The sequence below is a fragment of the Sturnira hondurensis genome, unplaced genomic scaffold, assembly GCF_014824575.4.
Source record: "Sturnira hondurensis isolate 20B ecotype Veracruz unplaced genomic scaffold, ASM1482457v3 Scaffold0004136, whole genome shotgun sequence".
NCBI lineage: Eukaryota > Metazoa > Chordata > Mammalia > Chiroptera > Phyllostomidae > Sturnira > Sturnira hondurensis.
Genome location: NW_028076767.1, coordinates 4,523,426 through 4,546,719, shown reverse-complemented (window position 1 = coordinate 4,546,719; position 23,294 = coordinate 4,523,426). Strand labels below are relative to the sequence as shown.

The 23,294-nt window shown below is 39.7% G+C and overlaps 1 protein-coding gene across 2 annotated transcripts in view; it reads left to right on the top strand.

Moving 5' to 3' along the window:
* The first annotated feature begins 851 nt into the window (after positions 1-851).
* The window catches only part of FAM117B (family with sequence similarity 117 member B), a 192,067-nt gene continuing 169,624 nt past the window's right edge, over positions 852-23,294 (top strand). For both annotated transcript variants that reach the window (XM_037043579.1, XM_037043578.1), the window contains exon 1: positions 852-1,626. In XM_037043579.1, the coding sequence (XP_036899474.1) occupies positions 855-1,626 (772 nt within the window). In that variant the 5' untranslated portion in view covers positions 852-854. The remainder of the gene's footprint in view (positions 1,627-23,294) is intronic.

Sequence of the window (23,294 nt, the reverse complement as noted above, 5' to 3'; positions counted from 1 at the left end):
CCCATAATATTGATTCTTCCGCTCGATAAATATATGAATGACTGATCTAGTTCTGTCTCAAATAGTGATTGTGAAGATCAAGTAGGGCCCTTTGCAAACTAGGGGTCTTCACAAACTTGTAAGGTAGCAAACATCTTACTAAGAGATCAGGAAACTGTGAAGTAGCTGATTAAAATGAATTGTTGATTACTTGAGATACAGGAGGGTAGTAATTTATATTTGCTAATTTACAATCGAAAGCTGCATTATAACAAGCAATTTTAATCTGTCCGAGACTTGGCTCTTTGTAGAGCTTTTTTTAAAAAAAGAGATGAGGTGTAAGATGCCAGTAAGATTAATTAAATTTCTTCTCCTTTGAGCTCTGCCCAAACGTTGATGGAATTAGGACAGAACAAAAAGATCAAGAAAAAAGCCATGTAGAGGCCTCTGTCAGTGAATACTGAGAAGAAAGAAAATGAGTTATGAGAAAAAGACTTCAGACACCTCTGGGGACGGCTCTGGTTTGGGAAATTCTCTTTGGCAATATTCCAGAATCTGAGTGCCCAGGGTTTCCTTTAGTGGAAGGGAAAGCCGCACTTGGCCAGGCGGCTCACGTGTGCACACACACACACACGCACACCCACACACAACACATACACAAGGCCCGTTTCCTCCGCTCCCCCTCCCCCCGGGGGGCGGGTCTCCTCTTTAAAGAGCAGAAGGTGTCCGCACAAACCCAAGCTCTCTAAGGCCCCGGGGATCCGGGGCCGAGCTGCTTGTAGCCAATGGGCGCGGTGGAGCGGTTTGAGCGTGGCTGACGCTACGCCAATGGGCGTCCGCAGGGGGCGGGGGCAGCGGAGGAGACACTATTGTTGATGAGGAGAAGCGGCGGCGGCGGCTGCACCACCTCGTTGCTGCCAGCCGCGGTCCAGGCGGCCCTCGCACCTCGGATTCCGGCTTCGTCACCCCGTCGCGGGGGCCTTACCTTTGGCCTCGAGAATCTTTCCCCTTTAACCCGACAACCCCCCTGCCCCCCGTCTCAGACACCCATTCACCGGGGAGGGTGGACCATGTCCCAGCGAGTGAGGCGCAATGGGTCCCCGACTCCGGCCGGCTCCCTCGGGGGTGGTGCGGTCGCCACGGCCGGGGGAGCCGGGAGCCGCCTGCAGCCCATGAGGGCGACGGTTCCGTTCCAGCTGAAGCAGCAGCAACAACATGGCAGCCCCACGCGGAGCGGCGGCGGCAACAACAACGGAGGCTGCTGTGGTGGCGCCTCAGGCCCCTCTGGCGGCGGGGGCCCGCGCACGGCCTCGCGCAGCACAAGCCCCACTCGCGGCAGCGGGTGTGCGGCCGCGCGCACCAGCCCCACGGTGGCCACGCAGACGGGCGCGTCAGCGACTTCCACGCGAGGCACCAGCCCCACGCGCGGCGCGGCGCCCGGGGCTCGCGGGAGCCCCCCCAGGCCGCAGCCCCCGCCACCCCTGCTGGGCACTGTGTCATCGCCTTCCTCGTCGCCCACCCACCTGTGGACTGGCGAGGTGAGCGCAGCCCCACCCCCAGCCCGCGTCCGGCACCGGAGGAGATCCCCGGAGCAGGGCCGATGCTCCCCTGAGAAGAGAAGCCCGAGCGCCCCCGTTTGCAAAGCAGGTACGTTCTGGGGTCCGTGCAGCAAGGGGAAGGTGACGCCGGGAAGGGGTCCGGGGTGCGTGTTGCTACCGCGCGGGGACTGGGGCGCTGCCGCGGAGCTGGGGTGATGGGGGGCGGGGCCCTAGTGGTGCGGCCCCCTAGTGGTGCGGCCCCGCCTTCCCAGGGCCAGTCCCGCGCCGGCCTCATTCATCTATCTGCCGCTGCACACCTGTCCCGGCCGGTGGAGGTGCAGCGGCTAAGCTTTGCTTGTCTGATTTGTGTTCATGATAAACCTGGGATTCTGGCTGCCCGCTGGTTACTGCTCATCCTCCTTTGGTGGTGAGGCTCGGAGTGGTTTGTCACTTCGTTTCAGTGACATGGTTAATGTTAATATATAGCACTTGTCTGCTGCTAAGTATTTTTCACAAAACAGTTCCAGATTTGGGGGCTGAATACGTCAGCATACCAGATTTGGATCTCTGAAGAGACGTGAGGCTGGGAGCCTTGTTAGCGTTTCCTGAGACTTTGTAAGTGGGTAGCAAGAAGTGAAGTAAATTAAGCAAGGTATCCTTGGAAGTTTTATGGGCTTTGTCTGAGGGTCTGGGCGTATTTCTGATTATACTAATTTTATATTTAGGATGTAAAGCCATTTATTTGTTTAAAAAACCTCCACAAAATCCAAAGTTTGTTACTACTTTAGGGCTCTAAAAATTGTTTTTTTCTATACCCTGAGGTTTTTCCAGGGAAGGGTCCTCCATGGACTTTGTTGGGTTCCGCTGGAGTCATTGATAAAGAGTTACTCAGTAGAGAAATTCGAATTATGGAAATAGAAAGCGATAGATTTTATCATCTGATTGCCTTCTTGTTAGAGTGTAGTGAAGAAATGTATGGTTTTTAGCATATGTGTTAATACTGTCTTTTCCTTATCTAGGGAGTTTGTGTTAAAATCTTTCAGGCAGAGTGGCTGGTAATTTCAGGAAACTTAGTACAGTACTTCCTAACTGAATGAAACAGTTGAAGTGATTTCAAAGGTTGGTTCAGAAATGCAGGGAGTAGGATGAATCTTTTTTACTATTTATTTTATCGGAGATTTAGACAATGGATACTTTTGGGGGGTACAGAATTGCCCTGAAAAATGACCAGTGGTGTTTTCCAATTAGAGTGAGAGTGCTGTCTTAAACTTTTGGAAAATGCAAAATGATTTTTAAAAACTGATTATTTTAAAGTACTAGGACTTTCTCCCCTTCATATAGCTATCACTTTACTGAGCTTCTACTATGCAGTGGGTGATTTACCTACAAGTTCTCATTTTAGTTTTCACAGTAGTTTTAGAGAGGTTAAGTAACAAGTGTTAGAGTTGATATTTGAACTCTGATGGGTAGTACTCCAAAACCATATCTTTTACATTATATTGAGGTAGCTTTATGATGTAGTAGATAGAACCTGGGAAATATATAGCACAAAATTGCATGTGCTTAGTTTTTGAAGTACCTCTTATAGCTATTTGGTGAACATAATTGATTGCTTCAGTTTACTTTCAACCTTCTGGAGCTGCATAGTGTGGCAGGTAAAAGGGAAGGAGAGCTGCTTAAGTGGGCAGTAGAGATGGAGGTAGGAGACCCAATTCTGGTAATAGATTCTGGCAACCCTCTTAACTATTTGACCTTTAAAGCAGAGCAGTAGTCTGAGGAGAGCTGAGTTAAATTAAATATTGGCAGTGTGTGGAGAAAGTTGTTCTGATCTCTAGAAGAGCTCAATTTCCTTTATATCAGGCTCCCAATGTGCCTATTCTTCATGTTTCCTAAAGTTCACTTCCCTCAGATCTAACATTCCCTAGGGTATTCATGCTGTAAAATTAACCTTTCTCATTACACCCCCTCAAACAAGCAAACAAAAAAACAACCAGGAAAATAAAATCTCTATTTCCTCTAATGCAGCATTCTCAGGTGTGAAGAGAGATACCTCCTGTCACTAAGTTATAACTGAAATGTATGTCTGATAACCTTCTTTCCAGGAATATATTTTTGTTTTAGTCTAGTAAACTTTCATGCAGAGTGGGACAGTTTTCAGATTTCAAGTCTTCATAACACAAACTAGACCATTTGCTTTTTTCCCCCTCAGACTAAAATTGGAAAGGGAAAAGGAGAGTCTTGAATTTTTGTTTATTGATTTTTTTTTTAGAGAGAAACATCGACTTGCTCCACTCATTTATACATTCATGGGTTGTTTCTTGCATGTGCCCTTGAACGGAGATCAAAATCATAACTATGGTGCATCAGGATGTCACTGTAACCAACTGAACTACCTGGCCAGGGCAAAAGGAGAGTCTTTTAGATTAAAGGGAGATTACCCCCAGTTTATAGCCTCAGTGAAAGGGAGAAATCTTTACTGGTAGAGGGGGAGTGTCTCCCTTTTATAGTTTTGTTAACCTCATGTGACTCAGATTCCAGAGGCCATCTAGACCAGGCTTCCTTTCTGGATGTCTGTCAGGTGAACTGGATGCGATAGCCTTTGTTAGGGATTCAGGATCTGAAAGTCCCTAAATTGAAGGTCTCAGGAACTAGAGGGTTATTCCTATTCTGCTGGATTCCTACCTGGTTGCTTTATTGCTCCAGGGTTAGAGCTAATCATTGGCTCATCTGGAACTCCCCTTTTATTGAGTATAAGGCAGCAATTTTCAACCAGTGTGCAGCAAGAACTTTTAAAACATTCAGTACCTGTTTAGTTAGGGACACTGACCTCTTTTCCTTAGATTTTCAAATAAATTGACAACAGCCAACAATAAGCGGCGTTGGTGTGAATAAATCAAAATTATACATATTTTTGGTCACATCTGCAAAAAATATATTTTCGGTGTGCTGCAGAATTTTAATAATTAGTTTATGTGTACCATGAAATGAAAAGTGTTGAAAATTGCTGCTAGAAGATAATCCATGCACCCACCCCCAACAGGTATTTTTTTAATTAGATGCAGTATTATTCTGTATTAGTTTCTGAGGTACAGCAAAGTGGTTTGAAAATCGTATCCCATTGCTTCAAGTACCCGCCTGGCCCCGTACATAATTATCACAATGTTATTGACTGTATTCTCTATGCTGTAATGTGCATCTCTTTGACTGTTCTGTCACTACCAATGTGTAGGGATTCACCTTTTTCACCCAGCTCCCCACAGCCCTCTTCTCTTCTGACAGTTGTCTGTCTGTTCTCTGTATCTATGAGTCTGTTTCTATTTTGTTTTTTTTCTTTAGATTCCACATACAAGAGAAATCATATGATATTTGTCTTTCTCTATCTGATTTATTTTACTTCGCATAATATCCTCTAAGCCCATCCATGCTGTCACAAAGGTCAGATTCCTTTTTTTTTAATGGCAAAGTAGTATTCAACTGTGTACCTGTACCACAGCTTTTTTATCCACCTCTCTATTAATGAGCTCTTGAATTGCTTCCATGGCTTGGCTATTGCAAATAATGCTGCAGTGAATATAGGGGTGCCTATATTATTTCAAATTAGTGTTTTGAATTTCTTTGGATATATTCTTAGAAGTGGAATCTGGGGGTCATAGGCAATTTCATTTTTATTTTTTTTTGGATATTCCACCCTGGTTTCCATAGTGGTTGTGCTAATCTGCATTCCCACCAACAGTATACTAGGGTTCCCTTTTCTCTACTTCCTCACCAACATTTGTTTGTTGTTTTATTGATGATTGCCATTCTAACAGGTTTGAAGTGGTATCTCATTGTGTTTTTGATTTGCATTTCTCTGATGATTAGTGAAGCTGAGCATCTTTTCATGCATCTGTTGGCCATCTGTATGTCTTCTTTGCAGAAGTGCCTATTCAAGTCTTCTGCCTACTTTTTAATTGGGTTGTTTGTTTTTCTGATTTTAAGTTGTCTGAATTTTTAATAAATTTTGGATATTAATCTCTCTCATCAGATGTATCATTGTTGAATATCTGCATCAAATGGAAACCATCAACAAAATGAAAAGACAGCCTACTGAATGGGAGAAGGTATTTTCCAATGATACACCTGACAGCTATTTTAAATATCCCACCTTCAGTGTCTGCCATTTCCATGGCAGTTTGGTTTGTTATTAGCAACTGAGACATGCTTAGAGAAGGTAACTAGGCAACAATGTTAACTGTAGATAAAAAGGTGAAGAAGGTGAGGTTTGTTTTTGTGCCTTTCCTCTTTTTGCCTGATTCTATCTAACTCAATAAAATGTCAAATACATTATACATGGAGAGGTGGCACAACATGGAGGTTAGGAGCATAGGCTTTGGGTAGATAGTCTGTTTAACATCTGCATCTAGTAGAGCATTTAGTGTCTGTTTAACTTCCGGCAAATTCACAGTAACTGTAGAAAGGAGATACTAATAGTACTTAACAACAGAGGATTGTTAAAAGGATCAAGTCCTTGTAATCTCTGTGTCGGTATAGGAATCTTACAGTATTAGCTATTTTCGTATCATCATCATTATCCTTATTATCCATTTGTTTAGGTATTAAAGGTTAATTTGTTATTAGTGATATTTACATTCTTAAGAATGCATAGAATTTATAAATATTTAGGATGAGTAGAGTATGGATTTGAAATAGGAGAGACTGTAGAAGAGTAATTTACACCGGCATTGAACCCCTGAATTTAGGTGCAGTGGCAGTGGGAATGACAAGGATAAAGGGATTGAGGAGACTTTGATATGGTAACCTGCTGGATACTGAGATTGAGAAAGGGAGAGTCCAAGTTTAGGATGAGAAAATGAGCTCAGTTCTAGACAAATTTAGTCTTTGCTGTCAGGAAATCCAAGTAATTTTTTAGATTATGGCAAGTGCAGTTGTAGAACTTGGGTGCAGTTTGAACTGGGTACGAAAAAGTGGGACATTTATTTTAGTAAATATCCATTTAACATGTACTGTATGCTAGGTATTTGCATGTGGGCAAAACTTGAAATGACTAATCAATAGAATGGTTAAGATGACGGGGGCTGAGGATAGAACTCTGGCAGAAAATAAGCATTTGAAGGGTAGAAAGAAAAGCTGGTGTAGAAGCCTGAGGATGTGGTAGGAGGCTAAATGGTTGAAAGTGTTCTGAAGGCCAAAAGAGACTGGATTTCAAGGAGGAGAGAGTAAAGATTTTCAAATTCTGTGAAGAGAACAAGTAGGTTGAGCCTGGAGAATTGCTGAGCTAAGGTTTTTTTTATTTATAGGGTGGGGAAAACTTAAGCATGTGTTACAGGTTTTGGGATTTACGGAATGAAAGATGGCAAGTTCAAGAGAGGACAGAAATAGGAGATGGAACAAGTTCATTGAAAATGTGAGAGGCAGTGGGATCTAGTGCATTGTAGAGTCTGGAAATCTCAAACTAAGTTCACTTCTTTTTCTGAGGATGGGAAGGAGGTAAAGGTGGGTTAAGGTGATAGAGGGTGGGTTAACTCAGCAATAGAGGGAAGGAAGTTGAAAAAGTCAACCCCTTCTATCTCCCAACTGTTTGAAGAAAAAGGAGCGTATTTGTCTTATTTTTATTTTTTTAAGATTTTATTTTATTTATTTTTAGACAGAGGGGAAGGGAAGGAGGGAGAGAAACATCAATGTGTGGTTGCCTCTTGTGTGCCGCCAACTGGGAACCTGGCCTGCACCCCAGGTACGTGCCCAGACTGGGAATGGAACCAGTGACCCTTTGGTTCACAGGCTGGCACTCAGCCCTCTGAGCCACACCAGCCAGAGCTTATTTTTTAATTTAAATTCTATTTTTTATGAAAGTATGTGTACATAATTTAAGATGTCAGATAGCACTAAACTTATAATCAAATCAAATGTTCCTCCAGTGGCACTGATTAGCACCAAAAGGAATCCCCATTTGGGGTGTGGTGAAGAAGGAAACAACTCTGCAAAACAGTTCAATTCTGATACTGTGATACTACTGCGCAGCTGTTAGGCTTACCCTGGGGCTAGGCCCCTCCCTGTCTTTCTGGCGAGGCAGCTCTGCTCCTTGCTGTTCTTTGCATTGTACTGGTCTGCTCGCTCTGCTAGAGCTGGAAGTCTTAAGTGTCTCAGTTCAGCCAGGGAAATGCAATCTTCAGTCTTCGTGGAAAAGGAAAGTGTGCTCTGGGAGCTACCAGGGACCTGGTTTGTGGAGACAGAAGTGCCTATCCTTTGTGCCTGATTGGTTTTTTTAAATGCAAATCAGGCTCCAAATTCGTGCAGTTTGATTGGTCCAAGAGGCACTGTACTAATTGGTCAGAATGGAGTCACTCTGGTTGGTTGGTGAAGAAGCTGATTAGGATGTATCTGGGCACTCTATTTGGCTGGGGAAAGCCTTAGTCTCTGGTTGAAATAGGATTCCAGGAACTTCTCTAAAAGGGCTGCTTCAGATGGTAGAAACAGTGCAGGCAGGTTGTTAAGTGCAGAGGTCAGTGCAAGCTTCTCATTGAAGTGCGGTTTTCTTGAGAGACCACTGTGTAGAAATAGCTGCTAGGCTCTATTTTATTTTATTATTATTTTTTAATTTGAGCCTAATTAAATCACCAGAGCCCTTCTTCTGTGGGTATCTTCTTTCTCAGGGACCACACCTGCCACATCTCTTTCCATTCCTAATTTTTGGTGTCTAGAGAAAACCAGTTTCATCTCTCAGGGGTTTCCTCTGGTATTGACCTACATACCATATATCTAAATAACATGGTGACACTGCTCCTTCAGGATTTTTTAATTTTTTTTTTTTGTATTTTATAGTGACTTCTTGTTGTGGAAAATGTAGGCTTAGCTCCCTTATCTCAATTCTCCACCATCCTCCCATTATAGTTAGAGCACTCTTGGTTAAATCTTTATTAATGTTTAAACTATTATGACTGGGTAAATTCTGTTTACAGCAGAACCTTGTGGTATGCTAAATTACATTTTCTTTCTTTGTAACTTTTTGTGCTCCTTGAAGTTAAAAGTGCCTTGTTTTTTGTTTGCTGTATTTCCTATGTACCTACCATAAATCCATCCCCAAACTTTTGGTGACAGAAATTTTCTTTTAAATATTTTTAAAGCACATCAGGTTTCTTTTCAGTTTTATTTATTTTTCTTGGAGATATCCTTTCAGGAGTCTTCTGTCCTTGTATTCTAAACTGATTCATTAGTCTCTAGGTCTGTTGCATAGCTATCATTTTGAAACTTGACTGGAAATTCCTTCACTTCTCTCCTGTTTTGGATGCCCTTATATCTGGATCTTGTTTTGCTGGAATATAACCACCAATAATTTTTTGAGAGATAGTACCCTCATGGGAGAATATATATATATATATATAAAATACATGTATATGCATTACACATATATGTATTACACCTGTACATGTATAATACACATGACATGCACGTGTAATATATATGAATGTATACTAATTATATAGTACATGCATGTGGGTATTATGCATATAACATACATGTATAATATATACATGGGAGATACACGAGTATGTGACTATATATTTATTTATTAAAGACCTGGAATGTTTGCAGATACGTCTTTGTACTTTATGGTTAGACTAGATACAGAATTTTAGGTTAAAAATAATTTTTTATTGCAGATAGGAAGGGCTTAATCTTTCAGCTTCTAGAATTGCTGTTGAAATTTCAGTCTGATACCAGATTGATCTTATTCTTACTTCTTTATATATAACAGTATGTGTGTATGTATGTGTTGTTTTCTTTATGGAAGTATTACTATCATTCTGAAATGATGGTAACCTTGGTATAGGGCTGGTTTTTTCCTTCTTTTTCTCTTTTGTTAATGTTTGTTTTTTTTCCCCTCCCCATTTAGTCTGCTAGTTATTCTGGATTTTTTTCCTGTGTTTCATTTTTTTATTGTTGTTTAAGTATAGTTGTCTGCTTTTCCCCCTACCACTGTCCCCCACCCCAGCCATCCCACATCCCTCCCCTGTCTCCACCCCCCTTGATTTTGTCCATGTGTCCTTAATAGTTGTTCCTGAAAACCCTTCACCCTTTTCCCTGAATTGTTCCCTCCCACCTCCCCTCTGGTTACTGTCAGTTTGTTCTTTATTTCAATGTCTCTGGTTATATTTGGCTTACTTGTTTGTTTTGTTGATTAGGTTCCAGTTAAAGGTGAGATCATATGGTATTTGTCCCTCACTACCTAGCTTATTTCACTTAGCATAATGCTCTCCAGTTCCCTCTATGCTGTCACAAGGGGTAGGAGCTCCTTCTTTCTTACTGCTGTGTAATATTCCATTGTATAAATATACCATGTTTTTTTTATCCATTCATTTACTGATGGGCACTTCAGTTGCTTCCAGCACTTGGCTATTGTAAATGGTGCTGCTGTGAACATATGGGTGCATATGTTCTTTTGATTGGTGTTTCAGGGTTCTTAGGATATAATCCCAGCAGTGGAATTGCTAGGTCAAAAGGGAGATTCATGTTTAGTTTTTTGAGGAAATTCCACACTATTTTCCACAGTGGTTGTACCAGTCTGCATTCCCACGAACAGTGTACTAGGGTTCCCTTTTCTCCACAACCTCTTGAATACTTGTTGTTTGTTACTTTGTTTATGATGGCCATTTTGACCCGTTTGAAGTTGTATCACATTGTGGTTTTAATTTGCATCTCTCTGATGACTAGTGATGCTGAGAATCTTTTCATATGTCTCTGGACCCTTTGTATGTCCTCCTTGGAGAAGTGTTTGTTCAAGTCCTTTGTCCATTTTTTAATTTGGTTGATTATCTTCCTAGAGTGGAGTCATGTGAGTTCTTTATGTATTTTGGAGATCAAACTCTTGTCTGAGGTATCATTGGCAAATATGTTTTCTCATATAGTTGGTTCTCTTTTCATTTTGCTAATGTTTTCTTTAGCTGTGTAAAAGCTTTTTATTTTGATGAGATCCCATTTGTTTATTCTTTCTTTTATGTCCCTTGCTCTAGAGGACATGTCACTGAAAATATTGCTGTGTGGAGTACCTGAGATTTTCTTGCCTATGTTCTCCTTTAGAACTTTTATGGTGTCATGACTTATATTTTAAGTCTTTTGTCTACCTTGAATTTATTTCTGTGTATGATATAAGTTGGTGATCAAGTTTCATTTTTTTGCATGTAGCTGTCCAGATATCCCAACACCATTTGTTGAAGAGACTGTTTTTACTCCATTTTATGCTGCTGCCCTTTTTGTCAAATATTAATTGACCGTAGAGACTTGGGTTTATTTCTGGGCTTTCTATTCTGTTCCATTGGTTCATGTGTCTGTTCTTATGCCAGTACCAGGCTGTTTTGATTATAGTGACCTTGTAATATATTTTGATATCAGGTATCATGATCCCTCCTACTTTGCTCTTCTTTCTCAAAATTGCTGCAGCTATTAGGGGTCATTTATAGTTCCATGTAAATTTTTGAAGTGTTTCTTCTTATCTATGGATTATGCCATTGGTACTTTCATAGGTATTGCACTGACTCTGTAGATTGCTTTGGGTAGTATGGCCATTTTGATGATGTTAATTCTTCCAATCCGTGAACATAGTATATGCTTCTGTTTGTTTGTGTCTTCCTTAATTTCTTTCTTCAGTATTGTGTAGTTTTCTGAGCACTGGTCTTAGGTTTATTCCAAGGTATTTTATTTTTCTTGTTGCTATATCAAATGGGATTTTTTTCCTGATTTCTGTTTCTGATATTTCATTGTTTACGTACAAAAATGCCTTTGATTTCTGATTATTGATTTTGTATCCTGCTGTTTTGCCAAATTCATTCATTAGGTCAAGCAGTTTTTTGGTGGAGTCTATAGGGTTTTCTATATATACTATCATGTCACCTGCAAACATGACAGTTTTGTTTCTTCTTTTCCAATTTGGATGCCTTTTATTTCTTTCCTTTGTCTGATTGCTGTGGTGAGGACTTCCAATACTATGTTGAATAGAAGTGGTGAAAGTGGACAACCTTGTCTTATTCCTGATCTTAGTGGGAAGGCTTTTAGTTTTTGCCCATTGAATATGTTGGCGTAAGTCTCTCATATATGACCTTTATTAGGAATGCTCCCTCTATTCCCATTTTGCTGAGTGTTTTTATTATATGCTTTTATCATATCATGTACCTTATCAAATGCTTTTTCCACATCTATTGATATGATCATGTGATTTTTGTCTTTGTTTTTGTTTATGTGATGTATTACATTTACTGAATTCCAAATATTGTACCATCCTTGCATGGAGACTTTAATAGCATGCTATTCAGTTTCCATGAATTTGAATGTTTTTTTAAAATATATTTTATTGATTATGCCATTACATTTGTCCTATTCCCCCCTTTCATTCTCCTCCACCCTGCACACCCCCTCCCCCACCATTCCCCCCCTTTAGTTTATGACCTCGTGTCTCAAGTTCTTTAGGTTCTATATTTCCCTTACTATTCTTTCCCTCCCCCTGTCTATTTTCTCCCCACTGTCTGTGCTACTAATTTTCTGTACCTTCTCCCTCCTTCTCCTCCTCCCACTCCCCTGTTGCTAACCCTCCATGTGATCTTCATTTCTATAGTTCTGCTCCTGATCTAGCTGTCCTCTTAGTTTGCTTTTGTTTTAGGTGGGTTGTTAATAACTGCGAGTTTGCTGTCTTTTCACTGTTCATATTTTTATCTTCTTTTTCTAAGATAAGTCCCTTTAACATTTCATATAATAAGAGCTTGGTGATGATGAACTCCTTGAATTTGACCTTATCTGAGAAGCACTTTATCTGCCCTTCTGCTCTAAATGAAAGTTTTGCTAGGTAGAGCAATCTTGGATGTAGGTCTTTGAATTTCATGACTTGGAATACTTCTTTCCAGCCCATTCTTGGGTGTAAGATTTTTTTTGAGAAATCAGCTGACAGTCTGATGGGAACTCCTTTGTAGGTAACTGTCCCCTTATCTCTTGCTGCTTCTAGGATTCTCTTAATTTTAATCTTGGCTAATGTAATTAGGATGTGTCTGGGTGTGTTCCTTCTTGGGTCCAACTTCTTTGGAACTCTTTGAGCTTCCTGGACTTCCTGGAAGTCTATTTTCTTTGCCAGATTGGGGGAGTTCTCCTTTATTATTTGTTTAAGTAACTTTTTCACTTGTTCTTCCTGTTCTCCTTCTGGTACCCCTATAATTCAGATATTGGAACATTTAAAGATATCCTGGAGGTTCCTAAGCCTCTCCTCATATTTTTGAATTCTTCTTTTCTGTTTGGTTGTCTTTTTCTTTCTTCTGGTCCACTCCATTGATTTGAGACCCAGTTTTCTTTCCATCACTATTGGTTCCATTTGCTTTTTTAAAATTCCCTTAGCGTAACCTTAATTTTTTCATCTAATTTGCGACCAAAATCAACCAGTTCTGTGAGCATCCTTATCACTAGTGTTTTGAACTGTGCATCTGATGGGTTGACTATCTCTTGGTCGCTTAAAATTATTGACTCTGGGACTTTGATTTGTTCTTTTGAGCTATATATTTTTTGGTCTGGTTGTGCTTATTAGGTATGAAGGGTGCAGCCTCAGGTGTTCACCAGGGGCAATCCAGTCACTGGGTTGTGATGTAATATGTGAGGGCAGGGTCAGAGAGGGAACAATGGCACCTGCTCTTCTCTCCTTGCTATTTCAGTCCCCCTTGCTGCTTCCCACAAGGAAGCAGTACCTTCTGGTACTGGTTCTTGGGTCGGTGGGCTTGTGCATGTTCTAGGACCCTGTGGGTCTCTCCAACGAACTCTCCTGTGAGGTTGGGAGTCTCTCCTGGCACCTTAACCCCCACAAGTTTTTTCATTCGGTGCCTTTAGGCTTTATATCCCATCTCTGGGGCCCTGGGTTGTGCGGTCTGTCTTGTTGTCTGTTTTTGCCCAGTTTCTCTGTGCGCACATGTATGACCGTGGTCAGCCCAACTGCCTTGTGCACCTCACGGAGTCTGCTCATTTCCTCCCCGCGCCTGGGTCTGCCAACCACTGCTCTTTTCCGCCCCGACCCCTCTCTGCCGGCCACCGACTCTGCCCCTCTTACCAGTCTGGATGAATGGTTCATTGTCAGACTTCCATACAATTCATGTTTCTGTTTATTTTACTTGTGTTTTTGTTTCTAAATCTTTGTTGTCCTTAAATTTGGTTGTGTGAAGAGGCATTGTGTTTCTACCTATGTCTCCATCTTGGCTGGAAGTCTTGATATGATTTCAATTTTCTTGGATTTTTTGAGGTGTGTTTTATGTCCTCTCACGTGGTCTGTCTTTGAAAATGTTCCATGTGCACTTGAAAAGAATGTGTATTTTGCTTCTTTGGGACGGAAGTTCTGTATATATCAGTTAAGTTCATTTGAACTAGGACATTGTTCAGTACTGCAATATCTTTGTCGATATTTTATTTGGAAGATCTGTCCATTTTTGACAGTGGGGTGTTAAAAAACCCTCTTATAATATTGTTGTTGTCTGGTCTTTCTTGAGGTCTTCCAAGATTTTCTTTATATAGTTTGGTGATCCTATGTTGGGTGCATATATGTTTATAATGTTTATGTCTTATTGATGGATTCTTCCCTTTTAGTGTTATGAAGTGTCCTGGGTATCTTTTTATGGCTCTTTTTTTGAAGTCTATTTTGTCTGATATGAGTATTGCTACCCTGGCTTTTCTTTCCTGTCCATTTGAGTAGAATATTTTTTCCACCCTTTGCTTTCAGTCTTTGTAGGTCTTTTGGCCTGAGGTGGGTCTCTTGTAGGCAGCATATGTGTGGGTAATATTTTCTTACTCTGTGTACTACCCAGAGTAGTCTACTCTGTGTCTTTTGATTGAAACATTTGTCTACTCTGTGTCTTTTGATTGAAACATTTACTCCATTATCATTTAAGGTTATTACTGATAGATGTTTGTTCATTTCCCTCCCTTTGTACCTGTGTTCCTCTCTCTTCCACTCTTTCCTGTTCCTTTAGTAAACCTTGTAGTGGTGGTTTGGTGCAGGTGTATTCTTTCAACGCTCTTTTGTCTGGGAAAATCCTTATTTTGCCTTCTATTTTAATTGAGAGCCTTGCTGTGTAGAGTTATCTTGGTTGCAGGCCTTTGTTTTTCATTACTTGGAATATCTCTTGCCATTCTCTCCTGGATTGGAGTGTGTATGTTGAGAAATCAGCTGTTAGCCTTATTCGAGCCCCATTTTATGTTATTTCTTGTTTTTTCTTTGCTTCTTTTAAGACTCTCTGTTTGTCTTTAACATTAACATTTTAATTATGATGTGTCTTGAAGTTGGCCTCTTGGGTTCATGTTGATTGAGACACTCCGTGCTTCCTGAACTTGCATATTCTTTTCCTTCTCCAGGTTCAGAAAGTTTTCTGTCATTATTTTTTGAAACAGGATTTCTATCCCTTGTTCCTTTTCTTCTCCTGGGATTCCTATGATTTGAATGTTGCATTTCATGTTGTCTTGGAGTTCTCTTAAGCTATTTTCATATTTTTTTAGTCTTTTTTCGTGCAGCTGCTCTGCCTGGGTGTTTGTTTCCACCTTGTCTTCCGGCTCGCTAATTTGGTCCTCTTCTTCATCCAGCCTGCTTGTAATTCCTTCTACTGTTATTTATTTCTGAAATTTTATCATTCATTTCTTCCTGGTTTTTGTTTGTAGTTTTAATGTGCTGTTTCATACTGTGGTAGTTCTCACTCAGTTACTTGTAGTTGTCTATGAGTTCCTTGAGCATCCTTATAACCATTATTTTGAATTCTGTGTCTGGATGCCAAAGGAAAAGGGGGGCTCAGCTTCACTTTTCTCCCTTCCTATGATTTTGGGAGGATGGGGAGCAAGTCTGGGTGGTAATATTCACATTTGCCCAGCCTCCAGCTCCTCAGTGAGTTGTTGGGCCTCCAGTGTTGATGTGCACCAGGCCTGCACCTTTAATCCACCAGTTGTGCAAGGTTTGTGCAGTGTGCCTCCTCTTTACTCTTTGCCAGTCCACCATGGCCAGAACCCACCACTGGGCAAATGGTGCTACTCAGCCTCTGGAGGAGCATTGAAAATCATCTTCTGTACTAAGCCAGAGTTAAGCGCAGGTGCACAGCTCAAATCAGCTTCAGGGTGAGTGGTTCAAGCCAGCTGCTGCATGAGAGTTCCTTACAAAGCGTCTGTGGGTTTTTGTTTTTGTTTTGTTTTTTAGTAAAAGCCTCATATTTAAGCCTGCTGTTCTTAACTAGCGCCCAGCTTTTCACACAGCCCAACCTTCTAACCAGGCTGGGTCGGGGTCCAACCCAGCCCAACTTGTCTCCTTTCTCGACTCCCTTCTCCAGGTGTCTCCTGGGCTCTCCAATTTCTCTGGTAATGTCCTAGCTGGTGTCCACAGTCCCATAGGGTTTACACTGCCTCTGTGTGTTGTCTCCCACTTCGTCTCTATTCCACCCCCACCCCCACCCCCCCAGTGACTTAAAGCATCCAACTCCCTCCTGGTGGTAGGCTGCCCTCCCTGCTCTGGTAGGGAGGGAGCTGGTGATCTGACTCTCCTCCAAGTATCCTGTGGCAGGCGCTAGGCTGAGGCCACATCAGCCTAGGTCCCTGCACAGATCCCAGGGGCCTTAGCGTCCCAACACAATCTCCTCACCGTCTGTTTATCAATGTTCTCTACAATCTTTAGCCTCCATATTTCATATAAGCTTAGATTTTGTTGGCTGTTCCTGCTCTTCTTCAGAAGATCAGCTAGGTGTTCCAGTTGGGCATTGGAATACTGGGCTCTGCTCCCACTTACCTTGCTGCTGTCATCTTTCCTGCTATTCTTCTGTTCTGGATTTTTTCAATCTAGTGACTCTTTGTTTCTGGAAAGTTTTCTTCTAGCATTTCTCCTTTCTATTATCTTTTTGGAACTCCTGCCATGTGGGACCTCTTTGGTTGAACCTGTACTTTTCTTATTTCTGTATGAGTTTTTATTTTTGTATCTTTTGTTCTTTTTCCTAGCAGATTTTTTTCTGTCCTTTCAATTGATTTTTAACTTTTGGTCATCCATATTGTAATTTTTCAAGAGAACTTGCCTTGCTCTCTGATTGTTCCTTGTCATTGTCTTCAACATTATTCCTTGTCTTGCCAGTGTCTTCTTAAACTATTTGTTAAAAGGTATAAAACCCTTAAAGTTTTCTTTGGCCCTCTGCATTGTTTTCAGAACTCTTTTTGTCTTGAGATTCGTCTTTCATTTTGAAAACTTGGCTAGTTTTGTGTTAATATTTAAACAAGACAAAAAATGATTTTTAGGTGTTCTGTCTGTGTGGGTCAGGCAGGTAGATAGGAGGATCTTACAGTAAAATAATGATGAAAGGACTCTCAAGTGTTTTTTCCTTCTCTTGGGCTAGTTTTCCCGGGAAAGAGTTCTACACATATTATGCCTGAGGATATGTCTGCTGTCCTTAAGTCCAGAACTATTTGGTTAATCTTTCTAGAGCCAAGTTTTCCCCAATCTTTTTGCTTTGGCAAGACCATTGGAATAATTTCCATTTCTCAGGGAACCCCCTTGCATTTGTGATCAATGACTTGAGATGTAATGATACAACTATAATGAATACTCTCCTGAGTACAGACTAGTTTCTCTGTGGATCATTTTATTTGGCCAACTTATAGTAAGCCGATTGATTTTGTGTATTTTCCCCTCTAATTCTTTTGGGTAAATATAGTTAATCTTAGTTTACATTTCTGGAAATCAATCCCTTTTCATAAATTTTTAAAGCCTATATGGCAAAAACAATACATTTTGATTAAAAAATTGGCGTAAGCTAAATATGATTTAATTTTTCTAAAGGTGAGCTCACTAAATTTAACTTAAATAAAGTTAGTAAGGTTACTTTTTTGCAGTGTGGAAATTTGACAAGGTTTATAGTAGAGCTACTAAAACCATAAACCCAAGATAGTCTGAAAAAAATTTATAGTCTGAGACTCGATTTTGGTTGAGTGTTTGAAAAAGTTCTTTCTGCTGAGTAGCATGATCTGTCCCAAATATATAGGTCTGAAAGAATTATTTTACCCACGTATTGATTTCTTGAGCTTGTTTATAGACCTACACAGTAAAAGTGATAAAAAGAAAATGTGTTTTTTTTAAGAGGAAGCATGTACTTGGGTTTTTGTTTGTTTGCTGTATGAACAGTCATTTCTGGGTTTTACTTAAAATGAGAACATTCCCATTTCATTTTCAAATGAAATGAAACACTTTTACTTGGTTTTTATTTTTTTAAAGATTTTATTTATTTATTTCTAGAGGGGAAGGGAAGGAGAGAAAGAGAGAAATATTAATGTATGGTTGCCTCTCATGCACTCTCTGCCGGGAACTGGCCTGCAACCTAGGTATGTGCTCTGACTGGGAATCGAACCACAGTTCTTTGGTTTGCAGGCCCTCGCTCAATCCACAGAGCTATGCCAGCCAGGGCTACTTTTTCTTGTTTTTGATGCTTGTTAAGAAAGTTTGTTTATTCATGTAAGAAGTTGAAAATGCAGCAAATTATTCATTGCTTTCCAATGAATAGCAAGATACTTTTTCTTTCATAGAAATGTAGAACTTGTGTTGGGCCGATCAGGAAATCTTAAGTTGAGCTTTATGATCAGGCTGCAGCTAAGTTACCACTTACACATCTGCTTCCAAAATTTGGTTGTAACCTCTTTTCTGCTTTTGCCTCCTTTTCTGTCCGAGTTCCTTGTGGGTTATACCTTTTATTCCTTCAATGTTATTTTAATAGGAAGTCTTCGACACATTCTGACACTAGCATGCAATGGAATCACCTGTAGTTTATCTCCCCAAAATATACATTTTAAATTGACTCATTCTCTTTCAATTAACTTTTTAAAATTTATTTTCAGAGAGTGGGGAAGGGAAGGAGAATAAGAGGGAGAGAAACATTGATGTGTGAGGGAAACATCAATTCACTGCCTCTAGCATGCATCCAACTGGGGATTTGGCTCATAACTCAGGCATGTGCCCTGACGGGCAGTTTAACCGGCAACCTTTTGCTTTGCAGGCTGGTGCTCATTCTGCTGAGCCACACCAACCAGGGCTGACTCATTCTTCCTTAATGAGCTAATGTAAAATTCTTTGGGAGGTAAACTTAAAATTATTTTGGCATTCTTGCCCTCAAGGATTTGATTCTATAATTATAGATTTTAGGTTGCCCACTAGTATATTTTGTCTTCCCCTCCTTCCTCTTCTCTCTCCCGTTTTCCTACCTGCCTTCTTTTCTTCCTTCTTGTTCTTTCTATGCAGGTAATATATGCACATGACAAAAATTAAAAGTAATGAAAAAATACAATAATGATTATCTGCCCCCTATGCCTTTAAGTTCTTCTGAGAGAACTCCAGTTGGTGGTCTCTTTTGAATTATGCCAGAGTTATTTTATGCATATACAAATATATGCATATGGGACTGTGCATACATATTTACTAGGGACCATATATTATTTCATCAAATTTCTTTTGAACCTTTAGATTATTTCTAGTTTTTTTGCTGTTAAATGGTGCTGTGTTGAAAATTCTTGTTTATATTCTGTGTACCCTTATTATGAGTTTAGGTGTGGAATAAATTCTTAGAAATTAACATTTCTATTGTCAAAGATGTACATTTTTATTCCTATTGTCAAATGTATTTTCAGAACTTGATGATTAGTTCATATTTGAATTTGAAGATCCTATTTCTTTTTTCCCAACATTGTTTGGATTATTTTTTACTCCATTTTATCTGCGCTATTACTTATTAGTTGTACCTCTTTACTATGCCAATAGTTGTTGTGCTAGAGCAGTGGTATTCAAGAGAATTTACTGCAGTAATAGAAATGTTCTGTTGTCTAAGTGTTCATGTTAGAACCTTATATTAATATATAACTTATGTGTCACTTAATAATGGAGATATGTTCTGAGAAATTTGTTAGGCAGTTTTGTTGTCTGAGCATCATAGTATGCACTTACACAAACTTAGGTGGTATAACCTAAGTACCTAGCTTTAGTATGAATATCTATATATATATTTATATTTATATTTATATATATATATATGTACAGTACCTAGCTTCTTGGGTCTGGCTTTATTTACTTAGCATAATGCATTTGAGATTCATTCATATTGTTGAGTATACCAATAGTTTATTACTTTTTATTTCTGAGTTGTAGCCCGGTATAAGGTATACACCAGTTTGTTTATTCATTCACCAACTGAAGAATATTTCGGGGTTTTTTTAGGAGTTTTCATTTCTGATATTAGAAGTTTGTGTCTTCTCATTTTTTAAAATTATATTTATTTATATTTATGATGGGTCCAACACATCATAATTAAAATGTCAAAGGTTAAAGATAAAGAGAGAATTTTAAAAGCATTTTAATTATGATGTGTCTTGATGTGGACCTCTTTGGGTCCAGCACATCATAATTAAAATGTTTTTATTATTTTCTTTGTTCCACTTGCTGTGGGTTTAATTTGCGCTTTTTATAGTTCTTTATCATCAAGAGTTTTCACCCAGTGGACAGCTATACACCACGTTGGAGCACCACCAGCCTGCCCCTGCACAGCTTATCCTCCAAAGAGGGTGGAGGTTGGTAGACGGTAGTCACAGCCAGTCCTTGCAATGGACTGATCTAGGTTAATCCCTCCCATTGGCCTGCCAACAGCAATCAAAGCTCAACTACAAGAGGAAGATGTACTCAGCCCACATGAAGGACACACTGTGAGTATCCAGCTTTGTTGATAGCAGAGGCTGTGCCACTTGACTGTATAGGACACCTACTACATTAGACCATGCTACCAAGACGGAGAGTCAGTAGCACACCTACCTAATATGTAGAAACAAACACAGGGATGCTGGCAAAATGAGGAGCCAAAGAAATTGGATGCAAATGAAAGAACAGATCCAAACTACAGAATAAGAACGAAACAAAATGGGGATAGACAATCTATGAGATGTGGAGTTCAAAACACTAGTTATCAGGATGCTAAAGGATCTTAGTGAGGTCCTCAACAGCATGAACAAGATCCAGTCAGAAATGAAGGATACATAATTGAAATAAACAATTTACAAGGAAACAACAGTAGGGTGAATGAAGCTGAGATTCAAATCAATGATTTGGAACATATGGAAGCAAAAAACAACCAATCAGAACAACAAAAAAGAATCCAAAAAAAAACAAGGATAGTGTAAGCATTTGATGTGTTCCAACATTTGATCATAGCAGTGACAGAAGGAAAAGAGAAAGAGCAAGAATTTGGAAATCTGTTGGAAAAATAATGGAAGAAAACTTTACTAATTTGGTGAAAGAAATAAGCATGCAAATGTGGAAAGTACAGAGAGTCCCAAACAAGATGGATGGAAAGAGGCCCACTCAAGACACATCATAATTATATTGCCAAATGTTAAAGATAAAGAGAGAACCTTAAAAGCAGCAAGAGAGAAGCAGTTAGTTAGCTATAGGAGAGTTCCCATAAGACTGTCAGCTGATTTCTCAAAAGAAACTTCTCAGGCTGGGAGGGATTGGCAAGAAATATTCAAAGTCAAGAAAAGCAAGGACCTTTAGCCAAGATTGCTCTACCCAACAAAGCTCTCATTTAGAATGGAAGGGCAGATAAAGAGCTTCCCAGAAAAAAAGAAATTGAGTTCATCATCACTAAACCATTATTATATGAAATTTTAAAGGGACTTTTTAAAGAAAAGATGATAAAAGCTACAAACAATAAAATGGCAATAAATACATATTTATCAAACAATTGAATCTAAAAAACAAACTAAATGAACAAGAAGAACAGAGGCAGAATCATGGTTGCTGAGAGTGTTTGATGGATGCCAGATGGGAGGAGGTTTAGGGGAATGAGTGAAGAGGTGAGGGGGTTAAGAAGTACAAATAGATAGTTATAGAATAGCCGTAGGGATGTATAGGACGGTATAGGAAATGGAGTAGCTAAAGAACTTATATGTGTGACCCATGGGCATGAACAGTGGTGAGAGGATTGCCTAAGGGAGTGAGGGTGTTCGGTGGAGGGGGAGCAAAGGGTGAAAATACGGACCACTATAATAGCATAATCAATAAAATATCATTTAAAAGAAAGTAAAATAAAAGAGTAACAAACTTAAATAAAAAATATTGTATCTGAATGTGCACATATGTACGTATGTTTATATTCTGAAAAGCGTCATGTAGTATCACCTGCTGTGTTTTCACTGATGAGATGGGTGTATTGTGGTACAGATAATGTTCACTTTCTGCTTTATTTAGTTCTTTTCTTTTAACATTTTGAAGTAGCATGTTCGTATCTATAATAAGACTAAACTATTTGTATTATAGTAGTGATTTAAAATGGAGTTAAATATATGAAAAAGGGATTAAAAGTAGAATAAAAATGTTGTTACCAATTGGACTTGCTCTAGGCCTCTATGTGGACTATTTCAGTAAATTTTTTGGGAGGGGATGGCTTAGAAAAAACATTTTTTGTATGTGTTCTCTATTTTAATTGGAGTGATGTCAGTACTCGAATCCAGTTATTAATAGGGTGAATATATGACAAGGTCTATCTGGAAAAAGTCAAGCCATTGTTAAGATAATGAGAACATTTACACTCAACATGAATGTAACCTGGCAGCCAAGGAGAGTGGAGTGGAATGTGCATGCATTAACAATGACCACTTCACTGTACTAGGTAATGGGGGAAGTAGAAGTGAGTTGAGTGAGGAGGTGTGCTGTGTGGCCATCACATTCAAAGTCACTTAGCAAGTAGAGTCACGAATCTGCATCATATTTTGCATTAAGTTTGAACATTTCTCCTCAGAAACTATTGGGATAATTCAGAAGGTTGTAGGTATGGCCAAATGGTGATTGACAGCTTCATCACGACAGTGCTGTAGCTCAGGCATCACATGTAGTGCAATTGTTTTGCACAACATCTAATCACTCAGATGACTCAGCCCCCCTCTAGCCCAGATTTGGTGCGCTGCAACTTCTGGCTTTTCCCAAAACTAAAATCACCTTTTAAAGGGAAGAAATTTCAGACCATTGATTGATAAGATTCAGGAAAGTATGATGGGGCCGCTGATGGCAATTGGGAGAACTGTGTGAGTTCCCAAGGTACCTACTTTGAAGGGGTCTGAGTTGTTATTCTCCTGTGTACAAGGTTTCTTGTGTTTTATAGGCTCACTAAATATTTGTATTTTTCATGTTACATGGCTGGATACCTTCTGGACAGACCTTGCATATATCTAGAAGAACAGATGTCTCAAGGTGCCTGTGAATGGTACTTCTTGTGTTATGTTTTAGATTAGTAATTTTTCAACCTCTCCCATCTCATGGTACACAAACTAATTAACTAAGATTCTGCAGCACACCAATAAATATATTTTTTGCCCATTTGACTAGAAAATTAGGTATAATTTTGATTCATTCACACCAGACAGTTACTGTTGTGATGTCTGTTGTCATTTTTTTATTTGACAGTCTGAGGGAAAAGAGGTCAGTATCCCTGACTAAATAGTTAGATATTGCATGTTTTAAATTTTTTTGTGGCACACCAGTTGAAAATTGCTGTTTTAGACCAGTGTCATGACAAACCTTAGCCATTGGTCCCCACTAGATAGTTTAGGGAGTTTAAGCTAAACTAAATGCCTTTAGTTAGATAATCTTGTTGAAGAGTTATGCTGGCTGTCTTTATTTTTGCTATGTATCAGTCTTTTGAAGCCTTGGGATAGTGGCTGGTAAGATGACAGATAGGTAATAAAGTGACTAATGCATGGCTGAACCACAGAAAAGAG